This window comes from Lepisosteus oculatus, chromosome 3 (assembly GCF_040954835.1).
Source record: "Lepisosteus oculatus isolate fLepOcu1 chromosome 3, fLepOcu1.hap2, whole genome shotgun sequence".
NCBI lineage: Eukaryota > Metazoa > Chordata > Actinopteri > Semionotiformes > Lepisosteidae > Lepisosteus > Lepisosteus oculatus.
In genome coordinates this window covers 38,246,027-38,269,802 of record NC_090698.1, presented here as the reverse complement: position 1 = coordinate 38,269,802, position 23,776 = coordinate 38,246,027, and the positions used below count along the sequence as shown (strand labels likewise).

The 23,776-nt window shown below is 37.3% G+C and overlaps 1 protein-coding gene across 1 annotated transcript in view; it reads right to left on the bottom strand.

Moving 5' to 3' along the window:
• cspg4ba (chondroitin sulfate proteoglycan 4ba) overlaps positions 1-23,776 on the bottom strand; it is a 57,301-nt gene continuing 33,525 nt past the window's right edge. The window contains exons 6-10 of the mRNA XM_069187151.1: positions 15,025-15,223; positions 14,409-14,540; positions 8,302-8,474; positions 5,684-5,867; positions 1-5,338 (exon numbers count right to left, since the gene is read on the bottom strand). Of these exons, the coding sequence (XP_069043252.1) occupies positions 3,291-5,338; positions 5,684-5,867; positions 8,302-8,474; positions 14,409-14,540; positions 15,025-15,223 (2,736 nt within the window). The 3' untranslated portion in view covers positions 1-3,290. The remainder of the gene's footprint in view (positions 5,339-5,683; positions 5,868-8,301; positions 8,475-14,408; positions 14,541-15,024; positions 15,224-23,776) is intronic.

The window sequence follows — 23,776 nt, the reverse complement described above, 5'->3', positions numbered from 1 at the left end:
TGTTTGCACAATACTTTATTCCAAACACACAGTAAATACATAAAATACCAAATTAAATAATAGTAAAGCATGAATTCAGTGTTTCCGATGTAAACAGTAAGGTAGAGAGTGAGGTATTACCCTCAATTTAAAAGTGGTTTTTCCCCTAGGACATGAATAGATTCTCATTCATAAATGTTAAATATACAATTCCTTTCTTACATCAGAACTTAAATTTAACCCTGTATCTGTTGCTTTTGGGAGCTGACATTTGAGAGACAAATTAGTTGTTGAATGCAGCTGTCAGCGCTTCACTGAAAAAATGTCAAAAATAATAATTTCACAACTTTCATGCATAATAATGTCACATTTTGGCAAAAGTGGTGAAAGAACTCAGAAAAAAAATCATCAATGTGCTTAAACAGCATTCACTTCAGAAATACAGGTATGGTGAATGTTCTGTTTGGAGCTGTTTTCATCAAAGAAATTAGACACGTTCCAGGCAATCTTATTTGATTAATGAAACTAAACTTTTTTCATTTGTACTTCAAATGCATTTTTAGTATGCCTCTGCTAAGAATGAAATGGAAGAAAAAATGGTGTTAGAAAAGAAACCAGTGATAAAATGAGGCAAAATGAAATTGAAGGTGAAGGTGTCCAACAGGAGTGTGATTGATGCACTCATTGATAAGTGATTTTCTGCACCATGATCTAGCAATATTTGAGTGTTTCATTGAATGATATCAAATGCAGTACTCTACCTGGTTAATAAGCACACTTAAACTTTCAGAACTGTTGTTTGACACACAGAATTTACTTGTGTTCAAGCACATGGCTTGAACAAAAATCACTTAATGTTAATTTGTGGCACTGCATAAATTGCATTTTGGCCAAGCAGAATGGCCTGAATTCTTGATAGTCCAATTTATTATAATTTTATATTATAACAATTTATTATTATTATTATTATTATTATTATTATTATTATTATTATTATTATTTTATGACTGTGATTTTAAAACGTTTTGCAGTCCTGTCTGGGTCTGGCTATTTGATCTCAAGACGGCAAAAACATGACCAAAAGAAAGTCTTATTAGCAAAAGCAGAGTAAATCAAAGTACTATTTTATAGAATATTTTATACTATAATGAAATGGAATTAAATTAAAACACAAAACCTAAGAATGGCTGTTCAAGAATATGTCACTATACAGAGGAAACTGGGTGAGGACCATATTGTTAATTGTCCTTCACTCAGATTCCTGGCTTTCAGTTAGAGTAATAGTCTCATAAGGATAATTGATCAATACACCCTCCTTTTTTCTTTGAAAGCATTGCAGGGTAGAGGGTAAGTGTTTTTTTCTCTCTTAACTCCCGAATATTTCCTTTTTCAAGTCACATTAGGAAAAATCAGAACTGCAATATCTAATTTAGTTTACTTTCAAAAATAACATCATCGACAAATGGATCAGTTAGTTACAGCTCTAAAAAATTGTATTTATTTTTTCTAGCCTAAATGTAGTGGAATTTGCCTGACCAACTAAAGTAGCTGGTTCACTCAAGTCACTCTTTAATTTCATGGACATAATTAAAAACTCAATTTTCACAGTAAAGTATATTTGTATAAATTATCTGATCCAAAATGCCAACTTAGTTTCCAAACAGATCCCGACACATAAATACTTAACTCTACTTAAAAATATAAGAATTTTACACAGTTAGCCATTAGAATGTGCATACAGTGAGTACTGTTTTGGTTTAGAATACATAAAATAACCCAAATGATCAATTTTGCAGGATTAAATTTAGACAGACTTATTCTGAATTTGGTTTTGATATTGCATTGTTACAAAACAATAACATCTGATTTCTATAAGGTTCTGGTCCTACTTGGAAACTACTTCAACAGATTTTGCAACAGAGTTTAGTTTATGTGAAACATAGTCCAAAAAAAGAGAAGTAAAACTGTTCTGAAAAACTCTATTTGTAAAAACACCAGCTATTTTATAGTATGAACCAGTGTTAGAGTTGCTACAGTTCTTTCAATATACTCCAATCTCTTGATTGAAAAAGCAAGGGTTCCCATCAAATGAAAAACTGATCTGTTCATGGGGGTTTCCTCCATGCACTCTGGTTTTCTCCAAAGACATACTGGTAGGTTAACTGGCTTCTGGTAAAACTGGCCCTGGTGTGAATTGTGTGTCTGTCTGTGTGTGCCCTGTGAAGGACTGGCAACCCCACCAGGGTTTATCCTGCCTTGCACCCAACGCTTGTTAAGTAGACTCTGGCTCCTCTACAACACTGAATAAAGTCATTAGAAAATAAATGGATGGATATAAGTTGTAAAAAGTAAGTGTAAGGAAAGGAAAGCTAGTGTAAAGCACTTTCAAATATTGGTTGGAGTTTGAAAAGTTAAAGCTTAATTAAATTTGTACCTTTACCTTAGTAAGTATAAGATATAGCCTCACTAACTTATTTTGTGTAAATTTGTACCATGCTGAAAAAAAATTATTCTGCAGTAAACAAAACAACAACAATGATAATATTTAAAATAATAAATAATACCAGTGTCATACTCAGAATATTGGTACAGATTGTTGGAATACAGTATGTCTGAAAAGTAAGTAACTAAGTGAAAACATATGTACAGATATTACTCAAATGAAAAAAAACTATCTAAATGAAATGAACTATCTATAGAGCATATGCTTGGTTTTCATCTTTTAATCACGAAGGTTTCACACAAAATTAGGAAGAATTTAGAGAATCGATTTAATTAAACATGGGTGTAACTTTCCATTTAAAAGGGAAGTATCCAGAACACATAGTCATTTTTAAATGCATTGTGGTAGAAAATGAAACAATGCTAAAAATAACTGAAAGTGAGGATGCTGTTTAGTTCCTTAGACAGTGATCTTTACCTTGTCCTGTAAGTAAAGCTCTCATTGAAACAAATCTCTATGTAACTCCAAGTACTGTAACTACAGTCTGGAGGTAATAGGAACATGAACATGTTTACTAACCAAGGTTAAATTCACACACAATTAAATTTGAAAATAAATGTTTATAGCCAACATTTATTTTCAAATTTTATAGTTTTAAGATTTAATAAATAAGCTGTATCAAGCCATTCATTTTTTTTACCTTTAGTGTTGTACAGTGCATCAATGAGCTGAAACAGAAGTCTATCAGCATCAGACAGGTTGTCTAAAAATGGCCTAGGCTAGCACTCTGCTTGATCTAATTCTACAGACTGTCCAGCAGCAGTAGAATAAAGATGGCTCAACTAAATCATCAGCACTAAGGCAAATTTCATACCCAGTACTGGTTGTGCCTCAAAGACGGGTTAGTAGTCCGGCAATGCTGTAAGGTTTCTGGATCCAAGTTATTCCAGGAACAAAGGAGCAAGGAGGTGTCTTGGGGACTACCAGGGGCCACCACAGTGTGTCCTTGAGGACCCAGAAGCAGTGGACTCCCCACATTGTCTGTGTGCAGGGGAGTGACGGTTACAGAGGGAATGGTTAAGCTTCTCTCTGGCTGTCCAAGGTGTGGGCTGCTAGGAGGGATGTTATTGTTAGGGTGGTTCTGAATCAAGGGTTTCTGCTTCTCCCTCCTGTGTCGGAACACTAAGATCAGCACAACCAGAATAATGATGAGAAGTAGGCAAGCTAACAGAGGGAGGATGATGAGCAGGGGGTTGGAGGCTTTCCTGGGAAAAGATTCCACTCTCACAGCAGTGTTTTTTCTTGTGGTCTCCTGTTTCCCTGAGGTGGCTTTTGTAACCGATGGCACAGATACGTTATTTCTGTTCTGGGTTCCCCATCGGTTCCTCCCTTTCCATCTCTGCACAGTCTTGACAGGTTTTTGCGTCGCTAGAACTGGTTCCAAAGGAAGGTGTAATGTAGACTCTTGTGGAGTGGTTTGGTTCACAGGCGTTCTGGTTGTCTGTAGGGGACCTTCAGTGGTGACAGCTGGTAGCAGTGTTGGATCGTACGGCACAACAGTGTATGTAAACTCACCAACAGCAGGCTGAACTTTATCCGCTTGCAGAACAAACACGAATGAGTCGTTCATCTCTTCTACTCCAGTCATGTTGACGTTGACTTTAATGGCAATTTTTCCTTGATCTAAATCATCAAACGTGAAGGACTGGAGAGGCTGTGAAGGTCTATCTTTAACTGTCAAAGCTTTAAAAATGTTACCATGCTTCGGAGGATAAAGTATTTCAAAGTGAGGATCACTGCCACTTAAGATTGATAACTCTGTGGCGTTTAGCATGTCTTTCCTCAGTTTCACTATAACACCACAGGGGATCTTTACATCATTTCGTAATTTTATCAAAGGCTTTACTGTAATGTTAACAACCTGCTGTGTCAAATTACTCTCTGAAGTGAAGGCAGTAAATTCAAAGCTGTCCTTGGAAGACATGAGATTAATCATATGGTAAGACAGTCTTTTTTGCTGAAGGTCATCCTGATCAAACTGTGTGACAACTTCATTATCAATAAGAAGGCTACCATACTGGGGAGGGGTTGTAACCTGATACTGGATTGCTGTGCTCTTACCATTGGTCTCAGCAGCTAGATGCTCATTGGTGAGAATTGCAGAGTTCTGACCCTGTTCAAGAACCAGGTCTGTATTGTTTAAAAGAAAGACAGAGATCGCAGTTACTTGTAGATTAAACAGTTTGTAGATCGGTCGATGTTGGCCATCAGTAACACTGAAATAAAAGACCCCAGAGAAGGGAGTGCCATCTTGGACAAACCACACTTTACCACTATTAAGATCAGCCTGTGTGAAGGCCATGATGGATTCATTCAAATGACCTTCCACGGCCATAAAGCCATTACTAGGTTTAGTGATTATGGTGTATTTTATGTCCTCTGGAGGGTTATCCAAGTCTACCACATTCAAGTTCTCAGGACCAAGGACAGCTTTGTCTCCCTGTACTACCCTCAGGCTTGGGGACTTGGTCTTCAGTTGTGGGGGCTGGTCATTCACAGGAATAATAGTGATGTTAAACAACTCTTCAACAACATTACTGCCATCCTGGGGACGAGAAGCTGGCTTGCTCTTCAGGTTGAGCCAGGAGTTAAAGAGGAAGCTGTCATAAGTGGTCTCAGAATTGTCATGCAGGTAGGTGATCCCATACTTGTTGACAATAAACTGGGAGAAGTTTGGTTTTTCTTTGGTCAGGTTACGTTCTCCAACTATGATTACACCATGCTGGGGGAAAGATACAACCTGAAACCAGACTTCATAAGAGTTTCGCTGATCTTCGGGCAGTTTTGCCATGAGGTTGGATGCATCCAGCTTTGACTTGTCAATAACAACTTTCTCTCCCTCTGTAACTGTAGCACCTGACAGCCACAAACAAAAAGTAAAGGTAACATCAAGAGATATATAGTGCAGTAAATAAGAGACCCACTGCACTATATTTTTAGTATTCTACTCTTTATAAACGCAGGGCTCTAGTAAGGAATCTAAAATCCAGCAGCTAATGCTATAGGTTTGTCACTTCATTGCACATACTGTACGCCTACATAAACAGGTGTAATTCAAATAATAATAAGAGACATATTTACTCTTTATTACCACACTTTGTAAGAGTCAGCATCTTCTTAAATTCAAAAAGTTCAGACTGTTAATACCCAAAATGTAGATGAATTGTTCAATGATAACATTTTGTTGGTGTTACATTTTACCTGTGTTTGCGAGGAGAAGGCTTTTAGATTCCGGTCCAGTGTTTTCATATGAAATATCAATGTTAAACACATGTGGTTCAAGGGAGGCAGGTGGGGATGACACACTGAATCTGAAGGAATCCACAGCACTCCAACCCACAGGTTCGACATTGCTTTGCTTATATGCAATCACACCATCATCCACCTGTGCAAGAAGAGACGCATGTAAGGACCTTGTATTTTTTGTGTGGTTCAAATATGCTATCATTTACAGAACATCCTTTATAGCAATTGCGTTTTAATGAGGATCTTTCAGAATCAGACAATCTACTACACTTGTTTTAGAAAATGTATTACCTTCCTTTTTCTTACTTCTACCGCTCATTGCTAATGTACATACTGTATATGGAATGCTTGATTAATTCTTTTCACAGGTTCATTTTTCTATACTTCAATGGTTTCATTATATTTCTGTCAAGTCAAGTCTGGTGTCCCCCAGGGCTCAATACTGGGCCCCTTGCTCTTCAGCATTTACATGTTCCCACTTGGTCAGCTTTTAAGATCACATGGCCTCAGCTTTCATTTTTACGCTGACGATACTCAAATATACATCCACACCAAACCCGACACTGATGTGGCTGTCTCTATTCTATCTAATTGCATCTCTGACATAAAAATTTGGATGACTCAAAACTTCCTTCATCTTAACTGTGACAAGACTGAAGTCATGCTTATTGGTACCCCCCATCAACTTCGTAAAGCCAGTCCTGTAACCCTGTCTGTAGATGGCTCTGTACTTGAGCTTCAATCAAAATTGAAAAACCTTGGGGTTATATTCGATTCTGGCTTAACATTCGACCCACATGTACAGCATACTGTCAAAACATCTATTTTTCACCTTAGAAATATTGCAAGACTACGCCCTATGCTATCATTAACCGTGGCTGAAAACGATCAACATATTTGTATTCTCTCGAATTGACTACTGCAATGCTCTACTCCCTGGGGTATCTAAATCTACTCTGAACAAGCTGCAGTATGTCCAAAATTCAGCAGCCAGAATCCTGACCAGGTCTAGTGCAAGTGTTCACATTACTCCTATCCTGGAGTCCTTGCACTGGCTTCTGGTCAAATTCCGCGTAGACTTTAAAATCCTCATGCTCACCTATAAGGCTTTTCATGGCTTGGCACCTCAATACCTGTCTGAACTTTTATCGCCCTACTCCCCACCTCGCAACCTCTGCTCTTCAAATTCTGCCCTCACTGTCCCCCAAGCCCGTCTACATTGTATGGGCGACAGGGCCTTCTCCTGCTATGCCCCCAAGCTCTGGAACTCTTTGCCCAATGATATTAGAGAGTCACCTTCTCTAAACTCCTTCAAATCTAGACTCAAAACCTTCTTCTTCAGAAAAGCCTTTACTTAACTGGTTCCATTCTTCACCCCTCTGCTCTTCTTAATACCACCTTCCACGGTCTCCTCTATTGTTATTGTTGTATTGTTGTAATTATAATTGTGTCCTATCTTGTGAAATCTTCTTATTTATTGTTGTAGTCTTCTTATTTAGTGTTATTGTCATCCTGTAAAGCGCTTTGAGAAGCCACCTTTAAAGGTGCTATATAAAATAAAGTTTATTATTATTATTCTGTGAGATATTAAAGTATTTCTTGATAACATTTGATATTCTAAAACCCCCTGAAATGATGGGTCCAAAATGATGTCATTTTGCTCTAAACTGTGATAACAAACATCACATTTTTAACTTTCTGTCAGGAGATATATAACCATTTCACACTGTATAACTGTCAGATGAATATTTTCTTTGAGAGGTCATGTCTGCTACAACAAGAATCTGATGAGACATCATATGCAAGGAAAAACCGGCAGAGTTCCTCCATATTAAGAAGATAAATTATACAATATTATCTCAAACTATGAATCAACAGTCTTAATTGTCCAATACTTACTTTTGAACTCTTATTAGTGTAACTAAAAAGGCTGAAATGCATTCTTCTGCACAGAACTGGTGGTGGTTGGGTACTGTGAAATATGAGTAATTTTATAAATAGCTATTAATTATGAGTCATTTTTATTTTCTGCACATTGAGGCACCTTTCTAAGAGAAAATTATTTTTATGTATTCAGTTTTCCTTGCAAGTAAAAAAACATTCCATACTACATAATTTTATGTTGTTTCAACCTGTATGTTATTATTCAAATTAAATTAACTTTTTAAGTATAAAATATTAACACCAATTCAGACCAAAAGCTTTTTTAAGTTTAGCATTAATTGACTTGCATGTCTGTTTTAATAATAAAAACAGACAGCAGTGACTGCGTTAACATCATATTATATAGTGGAAACACAGATAACATTTCTTATCCAACCAAAGCTTTGTAAAAAAATGACATGTAAACAGATGTTTTTATAGTCTTCCTTTACTTTGCAAAAGGATAAAAGCACAGAATTTATAATAATATTAAGCAGCCGAATATTTTATCACCAACTAGTACTTTTTCCTCAAACCCTTATATGAATAGGTCTTTCATAAAACAAATGTAGTGCCTGGAAAACTATAGTGCCATAAATTTCAGCTTGCAAACATATGGTCTTGCTGAGATTCTCTTTATGTCTACACACCATGATTTGGGTAAAAGAAGAAATTTCTGATGTTGAGTTGTCAGCCTCTATCTTGACGAGATTCCCAAGTTTTGGTGTGCTGATGAGAGTGAAGGTTATAGTTCGATTTCCTGTAGCACTGTTGTCATTTGTTACTGCCTGTAGATTTTCAGTGGAAAGGACTGTTAGAGATCCTGAAAAGACAGACAAAAACAGACAAAAAATCCCATATAGTTATAGAATATATAGCTTCAATCATATAACAAGCATTGATGTACGCTGATCACTCCCCACTGTACATTACCGGTTCCCCTGTGGAGACAGTTAGAAGCACCAAGTTTCTTGGTGTACACATTACAGATGACCTCACTCGGTCCCTCAATACCACCTCTCTAGCCAAGAAAGCACTGCAGCATCTCTATTTCCGGCAGCAACTGAGGAGGGCAAACCTTCCCCCACCCATTCTCACCACTTTCTACAGAAACACCATTGAGAGCACCTTGACCAGCTGTATCACTGTTTGGTTTGGGAATTGCAACGCTTCAGACCGCAAGACCCTGCAATGAATTGTGGAAACAGCTGAAAAGATCTTTGGAGCCTCCCTCCCTTCCATTTCTATTATCTATCACAAGCGCTGCATACACATGGCCTCCAGTATAGTAGATGACCCCTCCCATAAACTCTTTGCCCTCCTACCATCTGAGAAAAGATCTCGCAGTCTACAGGCTAGCTCCACCAGACTCTGGAACAGCTTCTTCCCGCAGGCTGTCAGGCTCCTGAACACCCTGGAATCTACAATACTTGCACCCACCCCAATTCCAGAAACAGGGTTTAAACACCCTCCGTGTGTATAATGTATTATGTATTTGCCTTGTAATTTGCACTATCTGCACTTTGAATTATGTGTGTCCTGTCTACAATGTCTATATCGGTGTCTTGTCTGTCCTTTCTATATTTGAGGTTCCACTGTATACTTGTATATGGTTGGAATGAGAAATAAACGTGAACTTGAACTTGAACTTGAGTAATGGGTAAGTCTCTGGACTTACAACTTACAAGTAATATGTTCAAGTCCACACTGCAGACACTGCTGTTGTACCATTGAGGGGGGTAAGTTGCTCCAGTATACTCAGCTATGTACGCAGGGACCAATATTGCTGTGATGGACAGATGATCCAACCAGGTAGGGAATTGCACGTTCTCAATCCACTTAACACTACAGAAATCAGGATGACCTCTGGCCCAGTAAGCCATTGTGTTCTGGTGCAGAATTTGTTAAAAAAACAAGGTTAAGTGCACAATGGATGTGGGTTTAGAAATCAGGAGCTCATTGGAAAAGATTTTGGCTTTGAAAAGCCCCTACATATTTAAGCGATTATTACAGTTCAGCAAATTGTGTTAATTGCTTTAATTTGTCAAAAATGGGCAAGTTGTGGACCACTATGTGTCAAATCCAAGACCTAAATTGTTTTCTTTCTACCATAGTCAATGTGCACCTTGATAATAAAAGTACTTCAAAAAGTAAGAATATGCAAAGTCCTTACAATGCTGGACTAAAAAGCTGTTAATGAACATGAAATGAAACTTAGTGTGCACTGTTCATAGGTATTTTTATAACTCTAAAGATTTAAAATGTATATCTAATTGGTTTTTAAGTGTGGCTGCTAGTGACCTACTTATTCAAGCGTGTAATGTGAAAGCCATAAAGGAATGCTTGATGAAAAGAGTATATTTTTCAGGAATTCATTTATGACATTACCTCCATGTAGACAGCAGGTTCGAGCATGTAGTGCTCACTCTTTTGTATATTTTATGAGGCAGTATAAAAAAATAATCATTTGTTTATATCAGAAGTGACTGTTTACAAATTTAGATTACATTGTAATGTTCTTAAAATGTTCTGCAAAAATTGAAGATGTCGAAGAAGTTAATGTTGTAATGTTGTAAGAGCATTAGCCAAATGCTTAAATCAGTTAGCGTTTGATTTTGTTTTTGTGATAAGTATGTCACAAATGTAAAATAATTTAATGCAAACTCAAATGTATAAATTAAATTTAAATAATCTTTCTTTCCTGTGTTTAATCTTATTTTAACTCCTGTACAATTATTATTTGTGTACAATATCTGCACAAAACATAGCTTTAACACTATAGTTTTAAAACTACTGGCATTATAATTTATTACTAGAATAACAGAAACATTACTATAAAAAGCAGATTTGAAGACGTAAAAAAATAAACTGAATGGATCCATTTATGTATTTAAATTACTACAATGATGGGGTCATAAGTCTTTCTGTAAAAATAATAACAGCTTACCAGATAACCTTGAAGTACTTTCATTTTATAAAGACAGAACCATGGTCTCTGGCTGACTGCCACTGTCCTTGGAATGTCCTGAGCTACTGTGAAATTAATATAAGCAAGATTGGAACTCCTTAATGTGACTGTTTATACCTTTAAAAATTATATTTCAGGGAAGTGGTTTGATGTTGAATGTTGTATCTTAAAACTTAAATCTCGCAAAATTGCTGTAATATATATATATATTTTATGGACAAATTTAATAAAGGTTACAATATAGCTTATTAAATAGACTGTTGTACTTCTCAACTATGACGGCTATAATCTTAGATAGCATAACAGAACTTTCAAGGTAAAGGAAAGGAACCTGGCACATCATAAAGTTTAATAATGTTCATTATATAATTCTAATTTATAACAAATCTTTTAGGTAAACAGGATAGGAAATATTTCTAAAAACTGTTAAAACGATAGCTTGTTCCATTTGTCTATAACCTTGTTTTCAGCACTTTTCCTGGAGGTCTGTTCTTAGAATCTGTACACTGTGGTCCATGTTTTGCTTCTGATTCTTAAGAAACCAATCTCTTAACAAGTTTGCGAATTTAGATAACTTTTACTTTCCACTCCTGGTATTCCCCTATTGAGACTACAAACATTAATTTTGTTGTGTCTGTCAGTGTAGGACAGCCCTAAATGTACTTCACTGTATAGATTTCAGAGCAGCAATAACTTTCTTATAATGTGGTGACCCACAATTCTATGCAATATTCTAAATGAGCACTGATTCTCAAGAGTTGAAAAACAAAAAGGAAGTCAGAAACAGCCTTAAATAAAAACTCACTTTCCCATTAAACCCATTCCCATTGATTTTCTAAGTGAAAAGGGGGGGGGGGGGTATATTATGAATATTATGGCCACAAAGTCATGTTAAAGCTACTGTAAAATACAAATCCTGAGGTCAATGAATAAACTCCTATTTATTTCCACAAATGTAGAGAATAGAAATTGAGGTATCTCAATAAAATAAATCAGTACAGTTGTATGCAAAAGTTTGGCACCCCTGGTCAAATTATGTTTTGTTGATTTTCTTAGTGAAAAGAAGTTAACACAACCTCTGCAGCGAACAAACTTAAACTTGACATATTTCTGCAAATTTTAATGCAGTTACTATTTATTTGCTGAATTGAACAGATTGAAAAAAATAAAACAGTACATGTGGCATGTGCAAAAGTTTGGGCACCCTTCCAGTTGATTCACAAGCATTATTTTTTTGGAAGGTCTTAGAATTTAATTGGCTTGTTAGGCCTTAATCAAAGTCAGGTGATGACAATTCCAGAGCTTAATAAATTCTCTGACTCTTTGAACCTCTCAGGGTGTCGGGCTTACACTCAACAACCATGGGCTCCTCTAAGCAGCTGATTGAGGATCAGAAAATAAAGATAATTGACTTTTACAAAGGAGGGGAAGGCTATAAAAAGATACAACCTTGCAATTTCGACTGTCCAAAAAGTCATTAAGAAATGAAAGTTAAGGGGAACTGTTGAAGTCAAGACAAGATCTGGAAGACCAAGAAAAATCTCTGATAAAACTGCTCATAGACTGGTCAGGAATGCAAAGCAAAACCTCCAAATATCACTGTAAAGGACCTGCAGGAAGAGTTAGCTGGCATGGGAGTAGTGGTGCACCGCTTCACTGTGCTTGCACAAACATGATCTGCATGAAAGAGTCATCAGAAGGAAACTTTACCTTCGATCTCATCACAAAAGCCAAGCTCTGAAGTATTTAACACTTAGATAAGCCAGAGGCATTTTGGAACCAAGTGCTGTGGTCTGTTGAAGTAAAAATTGAAGTCTTTGGCTACAATCACTGAAGGTATATTTTTGGGGAAAAAAGGAGAAGCATTTGAAGAAAAGAACACCTTGCCAACTATTAAGCATGGGGGTGGATCTATTATGCTTTGGAGTTGTGTGACAGGAAATACTGTGCAAGTAGAGGGAAGAATGGATTCTACTAAGTATCAACAAATCCTGGAAGCTAATGTCCCACAGTCAGCGAAGAAACTGAAGCTAAAAAGAGGTTAGATATTACAACAAGACAATGATCCAAAACATACCTCAAAGTCAACCATGGACTTCTTCAAGAAATGAATGATTAAGGTTTTGGAATGGACTTAACAGTCCCTAGACTTGAATATTATTGAAACTCTGTGGGTAGACCTCAAACATGCAATGCATGCAAGACAACCTAAGAATATTTCTGAACTAGAAGCATTCTGCAAGTGGAAAAAATTTCCTAAAGCGAGAACACAAAGACGCTTGGAGGCTGTGACTTCTACCAAATGGTGTGTTATCTTTTTCAGTCTGTTAAATTCAGCATATAAATAGTAACTGTGCATTACAATTTGCAGAAATATGTCAAATTTAAGTTTGTTCACTGCAGAGATTGTGTTAACGTCTTTTCACTAAGAAAATCAACAAAATGTAATTTGGCCAGTGGTGCCCAAACTTTTGTACCAAACAGTACTGATTTATTTTATTGAGGTACCTCAATTTCTATTCTATTCATTTGTGGAAATAAATAGGAATTTAATCATTGACCTCAGGATTTGTATTTTAGAGTAGCTTTAACATGACTTTGTGGCCATAATATTCATAATGTACCCCCCCCCCCACACACACACACCTAATAAATAGTTAATGATTAAAGCTAGGCAACTGAGGGGCAGACGTAGTATTCACATAAAAATACATTTAGAAAATTAATATTCTAAAAGTAAAAACAAACACTTCTTATATCACAACCACAACTAATATTCATCCATTATCCCAAAATATTATGAATTTGTCATATGGAAACCAGAAACAAAATAATCTAACATGAATTTCACAACACTCATATTGGACGTTTTGTCTACTGTACAATTGGATGATGTACAGTTGGTGATGTAAACTGAGTTTTACTGTGCCTTTTCAAAATTATTGTAATAAGAGCACACAAATGTTACAGATGAGAGACTGCTGTGCCCACACTGCTCGTCAGTATGTCAGTACGTTAATGATTCAGGTCCTGCATCAAGGCTCTTCTTGCAGACCCCCAGTGACTCAGCACTTACAACCTTGTATCCTATTTTTTCATTTTACAAAAGATCTTTGGTAAAAAACATTAATATGCTTGCATACAAAAAAGAAGCCAATCTTAATACTTCATCACAAAGCAACAATCACAAATGGTGGCTATGTTAGACTGCATGTCAAGATGGAAATAACTATACCCTTTATCCCAAAGTGAAAACCTGTAAGTAAAAAAGTAGCCACCTAAAACTATTTTTATTAACAATAGAAAGCAATGCCTACAGACACATTTCCCCGTTAGGAAGGTTCTGATAGGCTTTTATTTTCAGGAACAGACAATGAGAAGTATAGCCTGCACTTCACTATTTTAAAACATTTTAAAGACCATGACAGTTTCGGTTTCAGTAACCACTTGTGGTTACTACAAGTTAACATGCAGATTCACACTTATATATTGAAACAATTCCAATGCCTTAAAATTGCAATAGCTTAGAATCATACATTTTCCTTTGCACATGTATGCTACTGTAAATGTGAAATGTTTTGTGCACATAAAATTGAAATGAAAAATTGAAAACAAAAACAATTGGGAATAAAGTGAAAACTTTAGTTTGTCTTTTTAGTCTACTAAATGTTATTATGCATTTGTATAACTGAATGTAGTTGGATCCAACTATTTGAAATTCAGGCAAAATTTGTGTATCATATCAAAAGCTATTCGATAGAAACGGAGGCTAGGCTTTCATGAAGTTACCTGGAAACACTTTGAGAGGTTTGGTTTTTTCAAGACTGAGGACCAAGGCTCTGGCTGTGATGCTGAAGATCTGCCTTTGGGCAAAGTTCATCCCATCATTAACCTGGAAGTTAAATCCACCAGACATGGCACCTGGAAAATAATACATAACATTTTCCACTGAGTCTCAGCTGCTCCCATAACAGTAAAACATTGTTAGGTTGCTAACAAACTTCTAGTTTGCTCTATACTAGGTTTAACACTCCTTTAGTTTGAAGATATACTCTGACATTACCTAATTTAATCTGAAGCTATGTAAACACTATAGTCACTCACCACAAATTTCAAGTCTGACCAAAGTTTCCAAGAATTATTTTGGAGCTGAAAACCGATGCTTTTAAAACCAAATACAATAAGTTACAGCTTTCAAATGGAAGGTTTTAAATTTTAAAGTAGATACATCATGCAGTGAATCATGCAACACATTCTAGCAAATCTCTTGAAGACAAATGTCAATCAACTGCTTTTTCTATAGTAATTCTATAAAGATAATACCTCTCAGTTTAGCAATTTGGAAAAGTGGGGAAAACATTGGATGCATCGACAAATAGGCTAAAGTGTTCTGAGCATCTCTTACCACTGTGCACGAAAACTAACTGCCCCTGGTTAATGTGGGCCTGTGTAAAGTTGAAGATGTGTTTGTTGGCAGAATTCTTGAGTGCCAGATGACCATTGCTAGGAGGAGTGACGATATACTCCAAATCTTCTGGTGGACTGTCTCTGTCTTCAGCATTCAGATCTTCTTCAGTTATCTCTGTCACAGAGCTCACCCATACCTGGGAAATGTGTGCAGCAAAGACTTTTAACATTCAAGCTGATTTAATAACATTTACACTTCTTATTCTTGACATTGTGACATTTCAGGATTGAGGCAAAAATGTCCCATGTTTTATTAAACCACTTTTTAAGTTCCTATATTGTCTTCATCGATTAAGTTCAAGTTCATTTGTCATTCCAGCCATATACAAGTATACAGTGGAATGAAAATATCATTCCTCCTGGTCCAAGGTGCAATTACAGACAAGACACTGACATAGACAATGTAGACAGGACTAATAATACTAATATTAATAAATAAGATCATGCAAACTAAGACAGTGTACACCAGAACAGAGGCAGTGTACACAGGATATATACATAGTGCAATTTAACTGTTACAGAATAGTACAAAAATACATCATACAATATACACTAAACACTGGGGGATTTTAAACTTTGTTTCTGGAATTGGAGTGTATCATGGATGTTGGAAGGGCATGTCGTGGAATGACAAGGTGTAGACCCTATGCGGTAAAAGGGGGCAGGACGGGGGTTAGCCCTTGCTCAGGGAGTTGGATGATGTCAGAATAGAAACCTATGCCCTCAAGCCACGGACGTGGGGCAACCTGGTAATAGGCAATAATAGGTAATATTGCTCAATGCTGAGCAAGGAGAAGAGCAGACACAGGAAGTAAATACACAAGACACACCGGAAAGATATGAATAATCACAGGGAACTAGGAACAGGATAGAAGTAGAGCACCCTCTAGCTGTACAGGGCGTGACAGAGTGGGTGCAAGTAGTGTTGAGAAGCCTTACAGCCTGTGGGAAAAAACTGTTACAGAATCTAGTGGAGCTAGCCCGTATACTGCAATATCTTTTCCCAGCTGTGCTTTTTTTTAATAGGGAGGTGGTATTGAGGGACCGAGTGAAGTCATCTATAATGTGTACATCAAGAAACTTGGTGCTTCTAACTGTTTCCACAGGGGAGCCACTGATGTACAGTGGGGAGTGATCAGCATGGGCCCTCCTGAAGTCAATAATCATCTCTTTGGTCTTATCAACAAAGAAACAAGTTGTTTGTGCACCAGTCCACTAATTGCTCCACCTCCTCTCTGTATAGTGACTCATCGTTGTTACAAATGAAGCCCATCACATCGTGTCATCAGCAGACTTAATGATGTTATTTGAACTTGGCACTACAGTCATGAGTCATCAACGTGAACAGCACTGGGCTGAGCACACAGCCCTGGGGGGTTCCGGTGCTTATTGTGATGGTGCTGGAGATGTTATAACCGATCCGGACTGTCTGAGATCTCTCGGTTAGAAAGTCCAGGACCCAGTTACAGATGGAGGTGTTAAGGTTCAGCAAGCTCAATTTTCCTATCAGCTTTTGGGGAATGATTGTCTTAAATGCTGAGCTGAAGTCAATGAACACCATTCTTATATAAGTGTCTTTCTTATCCAGGTGGGACAGGTCCAGGTGAAGGGCAAGAGATACAGCATCATCAGTATACCGGTTAGGGCGATATGCAAACTGGAGGAGGTCCAGAGAGGTTGAGTCTGGACTTTATGTGGCCCATGTCTAGCCTCTCGAAGCACTTCATGATAACAGGTGTGAGTGCCACGAGATGGTAATCATTGAGGCACGACACAGCTGACTTCTTCGGCACTGGTATAATAGTGGTGGATTTAAAGCATACAGGGATAATCGCCTGGCACAAGGAGATATTACAAATATCATTAAGGACATCCGCTAGCTGATCTGCACATTCCTTGAGCACGTAACCAAGTATATTATCAGGTCGAGCAGCCTTACGTGGATTAACTTTGGCTAGTTTCCTCCTCACATCAGCGGTGGACAGGCAAAGCACCTGATCATCGGGAAGAGGTATTGTCTTCCCCACAAGCACAATATTCATGCTTCGAACTGTGCATAGAAGTTATTCAGCACATCTGGGAGAAAGGCATCACCGTCACTGGCACATAAAGTAATCCTGTAGTCAGTAATGACCTTGATGCCCTGCCACATGCGCCGCATGTCTCTGGTACAAGAAGTGGCCATGGATTTTCTGTACATGCGCTTTACTTTCCCTGATGGCAGAAGACAGGTTGGCCCTTGCAGTCCTAAGGGCTGCCTTGTCGCCTGATCTGAAAGCAGCATCACGGGTTCTTAACAGTGTGCATGGATCTCTGTAGTCAGCCATGGCTTTTGGCTGGCCTGTGTGATGATGAATTTGGAGACAGTGACGTTGTCTTTACACTTACTGATGTAGCCAGTCACAGATGCTGAATGCTCCTCTAAGTTGATGAGATGATCATAGGCAGCAGCCTCCCTGAACATATTCCAGTCTGTGTGCTCAAAACAGTCCTGTAATGCTGAGATAGCTCCATCTGGCCATACTCTGATCTGTTTCAGAGCCGGTTTGGCATGTTTAAGCAGCGATCTGTATGCTGGGATTAGCATAACAGTGATGTGGTCAGAGTAGTCCAGTTGGGGACGGGGAACAAACTTGTATGCGCCACAGATATCTGTATAAAGTCTTGTGTGTTCACCCCTCTGGTTGCAAAGTTAATATATTGATAAAATATAGGGAGAACGGTCTTAAGATCCACGTGATTGAAGTTGCCAGCAACAATGACAAAGCTTTCGGGATGAGCAGTTTGAAGATCACTGATGTCCCCGTAAAGGACTCGTTGCGCCTCTGGAGTCAGCGCTGGGCGGGATATACACAGCCACAATAAGAACAGTAGTAAATTCCCTTGATTAAGCACTTCTCTTGAACAGTACTATATCATATACATATTAAAACAACATTTCATAGGAACTACAATAAGGTCCATACGTTCCAGTAACTTATAAACATTTTTAACTTCAAAGGATGTTTATTGGATAGGTCTTTGAATGTTAATAAGAAATTATTATATTTTCTTAAAGGTTGGTCAGCCAGTAGCACATTTTTGATTGTCTAAAAATATGTTTTAGTAGGTCAGCCAAATTCTAATTAAAGCAAATAGACAGAATTTATAGGTTAGCGTATTAAAATTTGGTGTACCTCGCCTTGCTGAGGAAACAGCAGCTAGATATGAAGGCTGACATGACTGCCCTCCCTCAGCTGTGAGGAATGAGTCAGGGAGCAGCTGCAAGGCTGAAGATGCTGTGAAGGGAGGGTTGTGACAAAAGATGTGTGCAAATTCTGGAGGTGCGATATTGATGTGTAAGAGTGCAAAAGTGTGAAAGAAACTGCCTTTTCCTGAACTTCTGTTTACAAACTCACATACGTCTGTGTTTCACATCTGTGTATACAGTGGTGTGAAAAAGTGTTTGCCCCCTTCCTGATTTCTTATTTTTTTGCATGTTTGTCACATTGAAATGTTTCAGATCATCAAACAAATTGAAATATTAGACAAAGATAACACAAGTAAACACAAAATGCAGTTTTTAAATGAAGGTTTTTTATTATTAAGGAAAAAAAATCCAAACCTACATGGCCCTGTGTGAAAAAGTGATTGCCCCCTAAACCTAATAACTGGTTAGGCCACCCTTAGCAGCAACAACTGCAATCAAGCGTTTGTGATAACTGGCAATGAGTCTTTTACAGCGCTGTGGAGGAATTTTGGCCCACTCATCTTTGCAGAATTGTTGTAATTCAGCCACATTAGAGGGTTTTTGAGCCTTAACCGCTTTTTTAAGGTCATGCCACAACATCTCAATCGGATTCAGGTCAGGACTTTGACTAGGCCACTCCAAAGTCTTCATTTTGTTTTTCTTAAGTCATTCAGCATGGACTTGCTGGTGTGTTTTGGATCATTGTCCTAAAGCAGAACCCAAGTGCGCTTCAGCTTGAGGTCACGTACAGATGGCCAGACATTCTCCTTCAGTATTTTTTGGTAGACAGCAGAATTCATGTATCCATTTACCACAGCAAGTCTTCCAGGTCCTGAAGCAGCAAAACAGCCCCAGACCATCACACTACCACCATCGTATTTTACTGTTGGTATGATGTTCCTTTTCGGAAATGCTGTGTTACTTTTACACCAGATGTAATGGGAAACACACCTTCCAAAAAGATCAACTTTTGTCTCGTCAGTCCACAGAGTATTTAACCAAAAGTCTTGGGGATCATCAAGATGTTTTCTGGCAAAACTGAGACGAGCCTTTATGTTCTTTTTGCTCAGCAGTGGTTTTCGTCTTGGAACTCTGCCATGCAGCCCATTTTTGCCCAGTCTCTTTCTTATGGTGGAGTCATGAACACTGACCTTAACTGAGGCAAGTGAAGCCAGCAGTTTTTTGGATGTTGTTGTGGGATTTTTTCTGACCTCTTGGATGAGTCGTCGCTGCGCTTTTGGGGTAATTTTGGTCGGCCGGCCACTCCTGGGAAGGTTTACCACTGTTCCATGTTTTCACCATTTGTGGATAATGGCTCTCACTGTGGTTCGCTGGAGTCCCAAAGCTTTAGAAATGGCTTTATAACCTTTTCCAGACTGACCAACGTGTGGCAGTAATCAGGCCTGTGTGTGGCTAGAGAAATTGAACTCAGCTTTCCAAAGATGTGATAAACCACAGTTGATTTATGTTTTAACAGGGGGGGCAATCACTTTTTCACACAGGGCCATGTAGGTTTGGATTTTTTTTCCCTTAATAATAAAAACCTTCATTTAAAAACTGCATTTTGTGTTTACTTGTGTTATCATTGTCTAATATTTCAATTTGTTTGATGATCTGAAACATTTCAGTGTGACAAACATGTAAAAAAATAAGAAATCAGGAAGGGGGCAAACACTTTTTCACACCAGTGTACATTATAGCTACATTTATACAGCCTTTTTAATTCATTTATACATTCCTCTTGTTCATCTGTGGAATAAATAGGACCATTTTTCAATCAGTGTTGTAAACTTTCAAAGTCCTTTGGATTTCTCCCCAGAAATCCCCAAAGCATAAATGAAGAAAAAACTCTGGCAGCCAAAGGACTTCGATGGTTGAAAAGCAGATACTATCACTTAAAGTAATCAGCCTATGATAATACATTCAGGTTGCAGGTTCCAGACCACAGGGAAGAAGAGAGGAGCAGGGGCTGAATGAAATCATTCAAATCCAGCACACCTGGGCCTGATCCAATCCCCACGAGGTGTGCTGGCTTTATAAAACTGCCTCTTTTTTCAGTAAGAGAGGGAGGAGCTAGAAAACTGTCTGTAGCTACAAAAAAAGAAAATTTAGATCTATGATGTAGAAGATGAAAACAATGTTTTATGTTAAAGTTTAGCTGTTAGGGCTGTAAGGAAGACTATGATGAAATATGAGAAGAGACAAATTCATCATCACATTACCAGCTGATTTTACTGGCCAGGCATTAAAGAGAAACTTTATGAAAATTAGTGTGACAATGCCCCAGTAAACCCAGTGCCAACACCAAAAGTTCAAATTTCCCTCTTAACATCAATCAAGGAAATAATTTGGTGAAACCTCAGTGTTAGATTTCATTCATTAAGCAAATCTTTCAGGGTCATTGATCTGTGCTGGTGGTGACTGATTTGAGAATAAGATACCCTAATTCCTTCTCTTTTGTAAAGTGTCTTCCTAGACTATTACAAATGCACTCTTTAAATAATTTCTTCTTGAGTGGGGATTTCCAAGGATGTCTTAACAGCCCTAAACACTGCAGGAACATTATAAAATGCTTAAGGTGAAATCACGCTGTAATTCAGTATATACCCTCAAAAAGACAGGGCTTCATCAAAATCTTAAACCTACAGTAATTATTTGGAATGTTTACGCAAAGTGAAATCTGTAAGAGGGACAAAATCCTGTCTGCTTTTGCTTCATTCTTTGTGTGAGATTCCCAATGCCACCACATTTTTTTCTTTTTGAACTGCTGCTTGGGGGCAGCTGACTAGTGGTAGTGAATCTAATAACAGGAAGTTGGGAGGAGAGTTTATCCCCTGCTAAAATTGAAGCTAAACATACCCTGGACTTGCAGACCAATTTAAATACCTTAGGCCAGTTATCAAGAGAATATTTGCTCTATGCCCAGGATATCAACTGTACAAGATAGGAACCTAGGTATATATACTCAAACAAATAGGGTTTTGATATTGCTCCCATTCACATAATCTAATTACTTGCCAAAGAGCTGAAAAAATTGTATGGTGAGTCATAAAGACGATGCCCATTCCTGTGGTTTGGTACTTTCTCCCCTCTATTTATTGTAAATTATATAAGTGATGCACTGTGTAATGCTATTGACGTGCTGTACATTTCCTATTACACAGTTTTGAGAAGCTTTTTTATGAAGCTGCTGTTGCTGTTGCAGTGGAATATGGTACACTTATCTATTAAGATACTGGGAGTTACAGGAAACATTCATAACAGGAAAAACAACAATTATGAACTTAAGTGTACGTAGATAAACTAACAAAGATGGGAAACTACATAAAGTTTGAAATTCTGAACATAGCCATTGCAAACCATGAAAAAAGCCTTCTTTTGTATTGAAGAGTTCTTTCAGGAAACCACAACATCCTGTGTGACCAGTGACTCACTGTGCACCAAGGCTTCAGTGATTTTGTAAGACTTTATAAAAATGATATTTTTTTTTAAAACTTGATCAAAGTTTACAGCTTAATAATACAATAGAAATTTTGAAGATGTTTCTCAGCCATCTAGATAGTGTTTGCAGTGAAAAGCATATTTATGAAGTACACTTTTTTATTTCAGCTTTTCATTTTACATTGCTGTATCTTTATTGTTTAAACCATTTGTTCAATAAAGATATGACAATGTAAAATAGTGTTTGCTGTTTTTTAAATAAGACTTCCTTTATTTATTATTATGACATAGATGAAGATCAGATCACATTTTAGGAGCCATTCATGCAGAAATCTAGATAATTAAAAAACGGTTCACAAATGTTTTCACAACTGTATGTTTAACAATACAAGAACAAAAAAGGCATATTGGAAAAAATGAATTAAAAGTAAACTAACTATAAAGTATGCACAATGCCTTGCTAAGGCCTAACTGTAGCCATGTTCTGTCGTTTTTTTTTTGTAGGGTTTTCTGACTTTAGTCTCCTCTAACAGTTAAAATGCATGCTCAGTGGCATTCAAAGCAGAAGATTGACTTGGCCAATTCAAAAATTCCCACTTCTTCTTCCTGGTGAACTCTTTTAAGAATTGTGTAGTATTTTAAGGCACTGTCTTGCCATTATCAGTCACATCATCAATATAGATCAGTGAGTCAGTTCCAGAGGCAGTGCCCTAGCTATGACTCCATGCTTTACAGATGAGCTTAGGATCATTTGCAATTCCTCTCTTTCTCCACACTTCTGACCTTACATCACTTTGACAAAGGTTTATCTTTGTCTGGTCTGCCCATAAAACTTTTTTACATAAATGTTTGTTCTTCTTTGCAAATTCTGACCTGGTTTCTATTTAGAGCTGATGAGGAGCTTGCTTTAGACCTTGGAATGTCCCACTTGAGCACAGTGAACTGAGATAACTTCACCCCTGAACACTAGAGATTGTCTGCAATCTCTTTGGATGTGATATTGGGGTGTTTCTTGACAGCTGTATTTTTCTGTCATCAACTGCTGTCTTCCTTGGATGACCTAGTCTAAAATGATTGCTTACTTTTCCACGAGTTTCTTTTTCAAGACATTCCATGTTGTTGAATTTGTGATGCCCACAAAGAGACAGATCCAAAAAGTAAGCTCTAGAGGCAAGAATGAAGGTTATATATTCACAACTCCTTTAGGTGGAACAGCTAAACAATTAGCCATTTGTACAAATGCTTATGCTCACCTTAAATGGGAAGACTGAATACAATAAATGACATTGCTCTAACGGGGCTAAACATGTATGAAATATAATATCCAGAAACAAAAGCTAAAATTCTATAATTTTGCCTCACACAAATCCTTTGACCTGAAAAACATATTAAATATGTACACAGCAAAAAAAATTCAATATCTCCAATATTTGGATATATAAGGAAACACTCCTGCTCTTGCTGCATAGCTGTTTGATACATTATTATGACCCGCAGTCCTGTACTGTAAGTCAACCACTGGAACCTGTCTTATTTTGAATAAGTTTTAAGTTAGAATGAGAATAATTTCTTAAGATAATTACCTTTTTGATTTTCCCATTTCTGTTCTTGAAATACATCAATTATAAACTTAAGAGACTCTCCATATTAAAGAATCTTAACCATTAATGCCATTAATATTATAAACATATATTTATAATAATATCATGATTCTAGCCAAAAGTAACGTAATGCTTTTCATTCCTTAAATTAATAATCATCAAATGTGGTCTTTGAGAGAAAGTTCAGCAAAGCTTTTTTACAGTCTTTTAAATAATTACCTGCTTTGAACCTTGAAAAAGTGTTAATTTAGGTCTGTTGAGTGAAAATTCATTCAGTCTCTTAAAGCAAATATAGAAAGACAGAAAAGCTTAGCCTTCAGAGTCGGGAGCGGAGAAACACTTTACTTCCGGCCAGGATGAATCAGAACATATTGCCACCTTGTGGATAAAACCAGGCATTTTATATCAACAGCTTTATA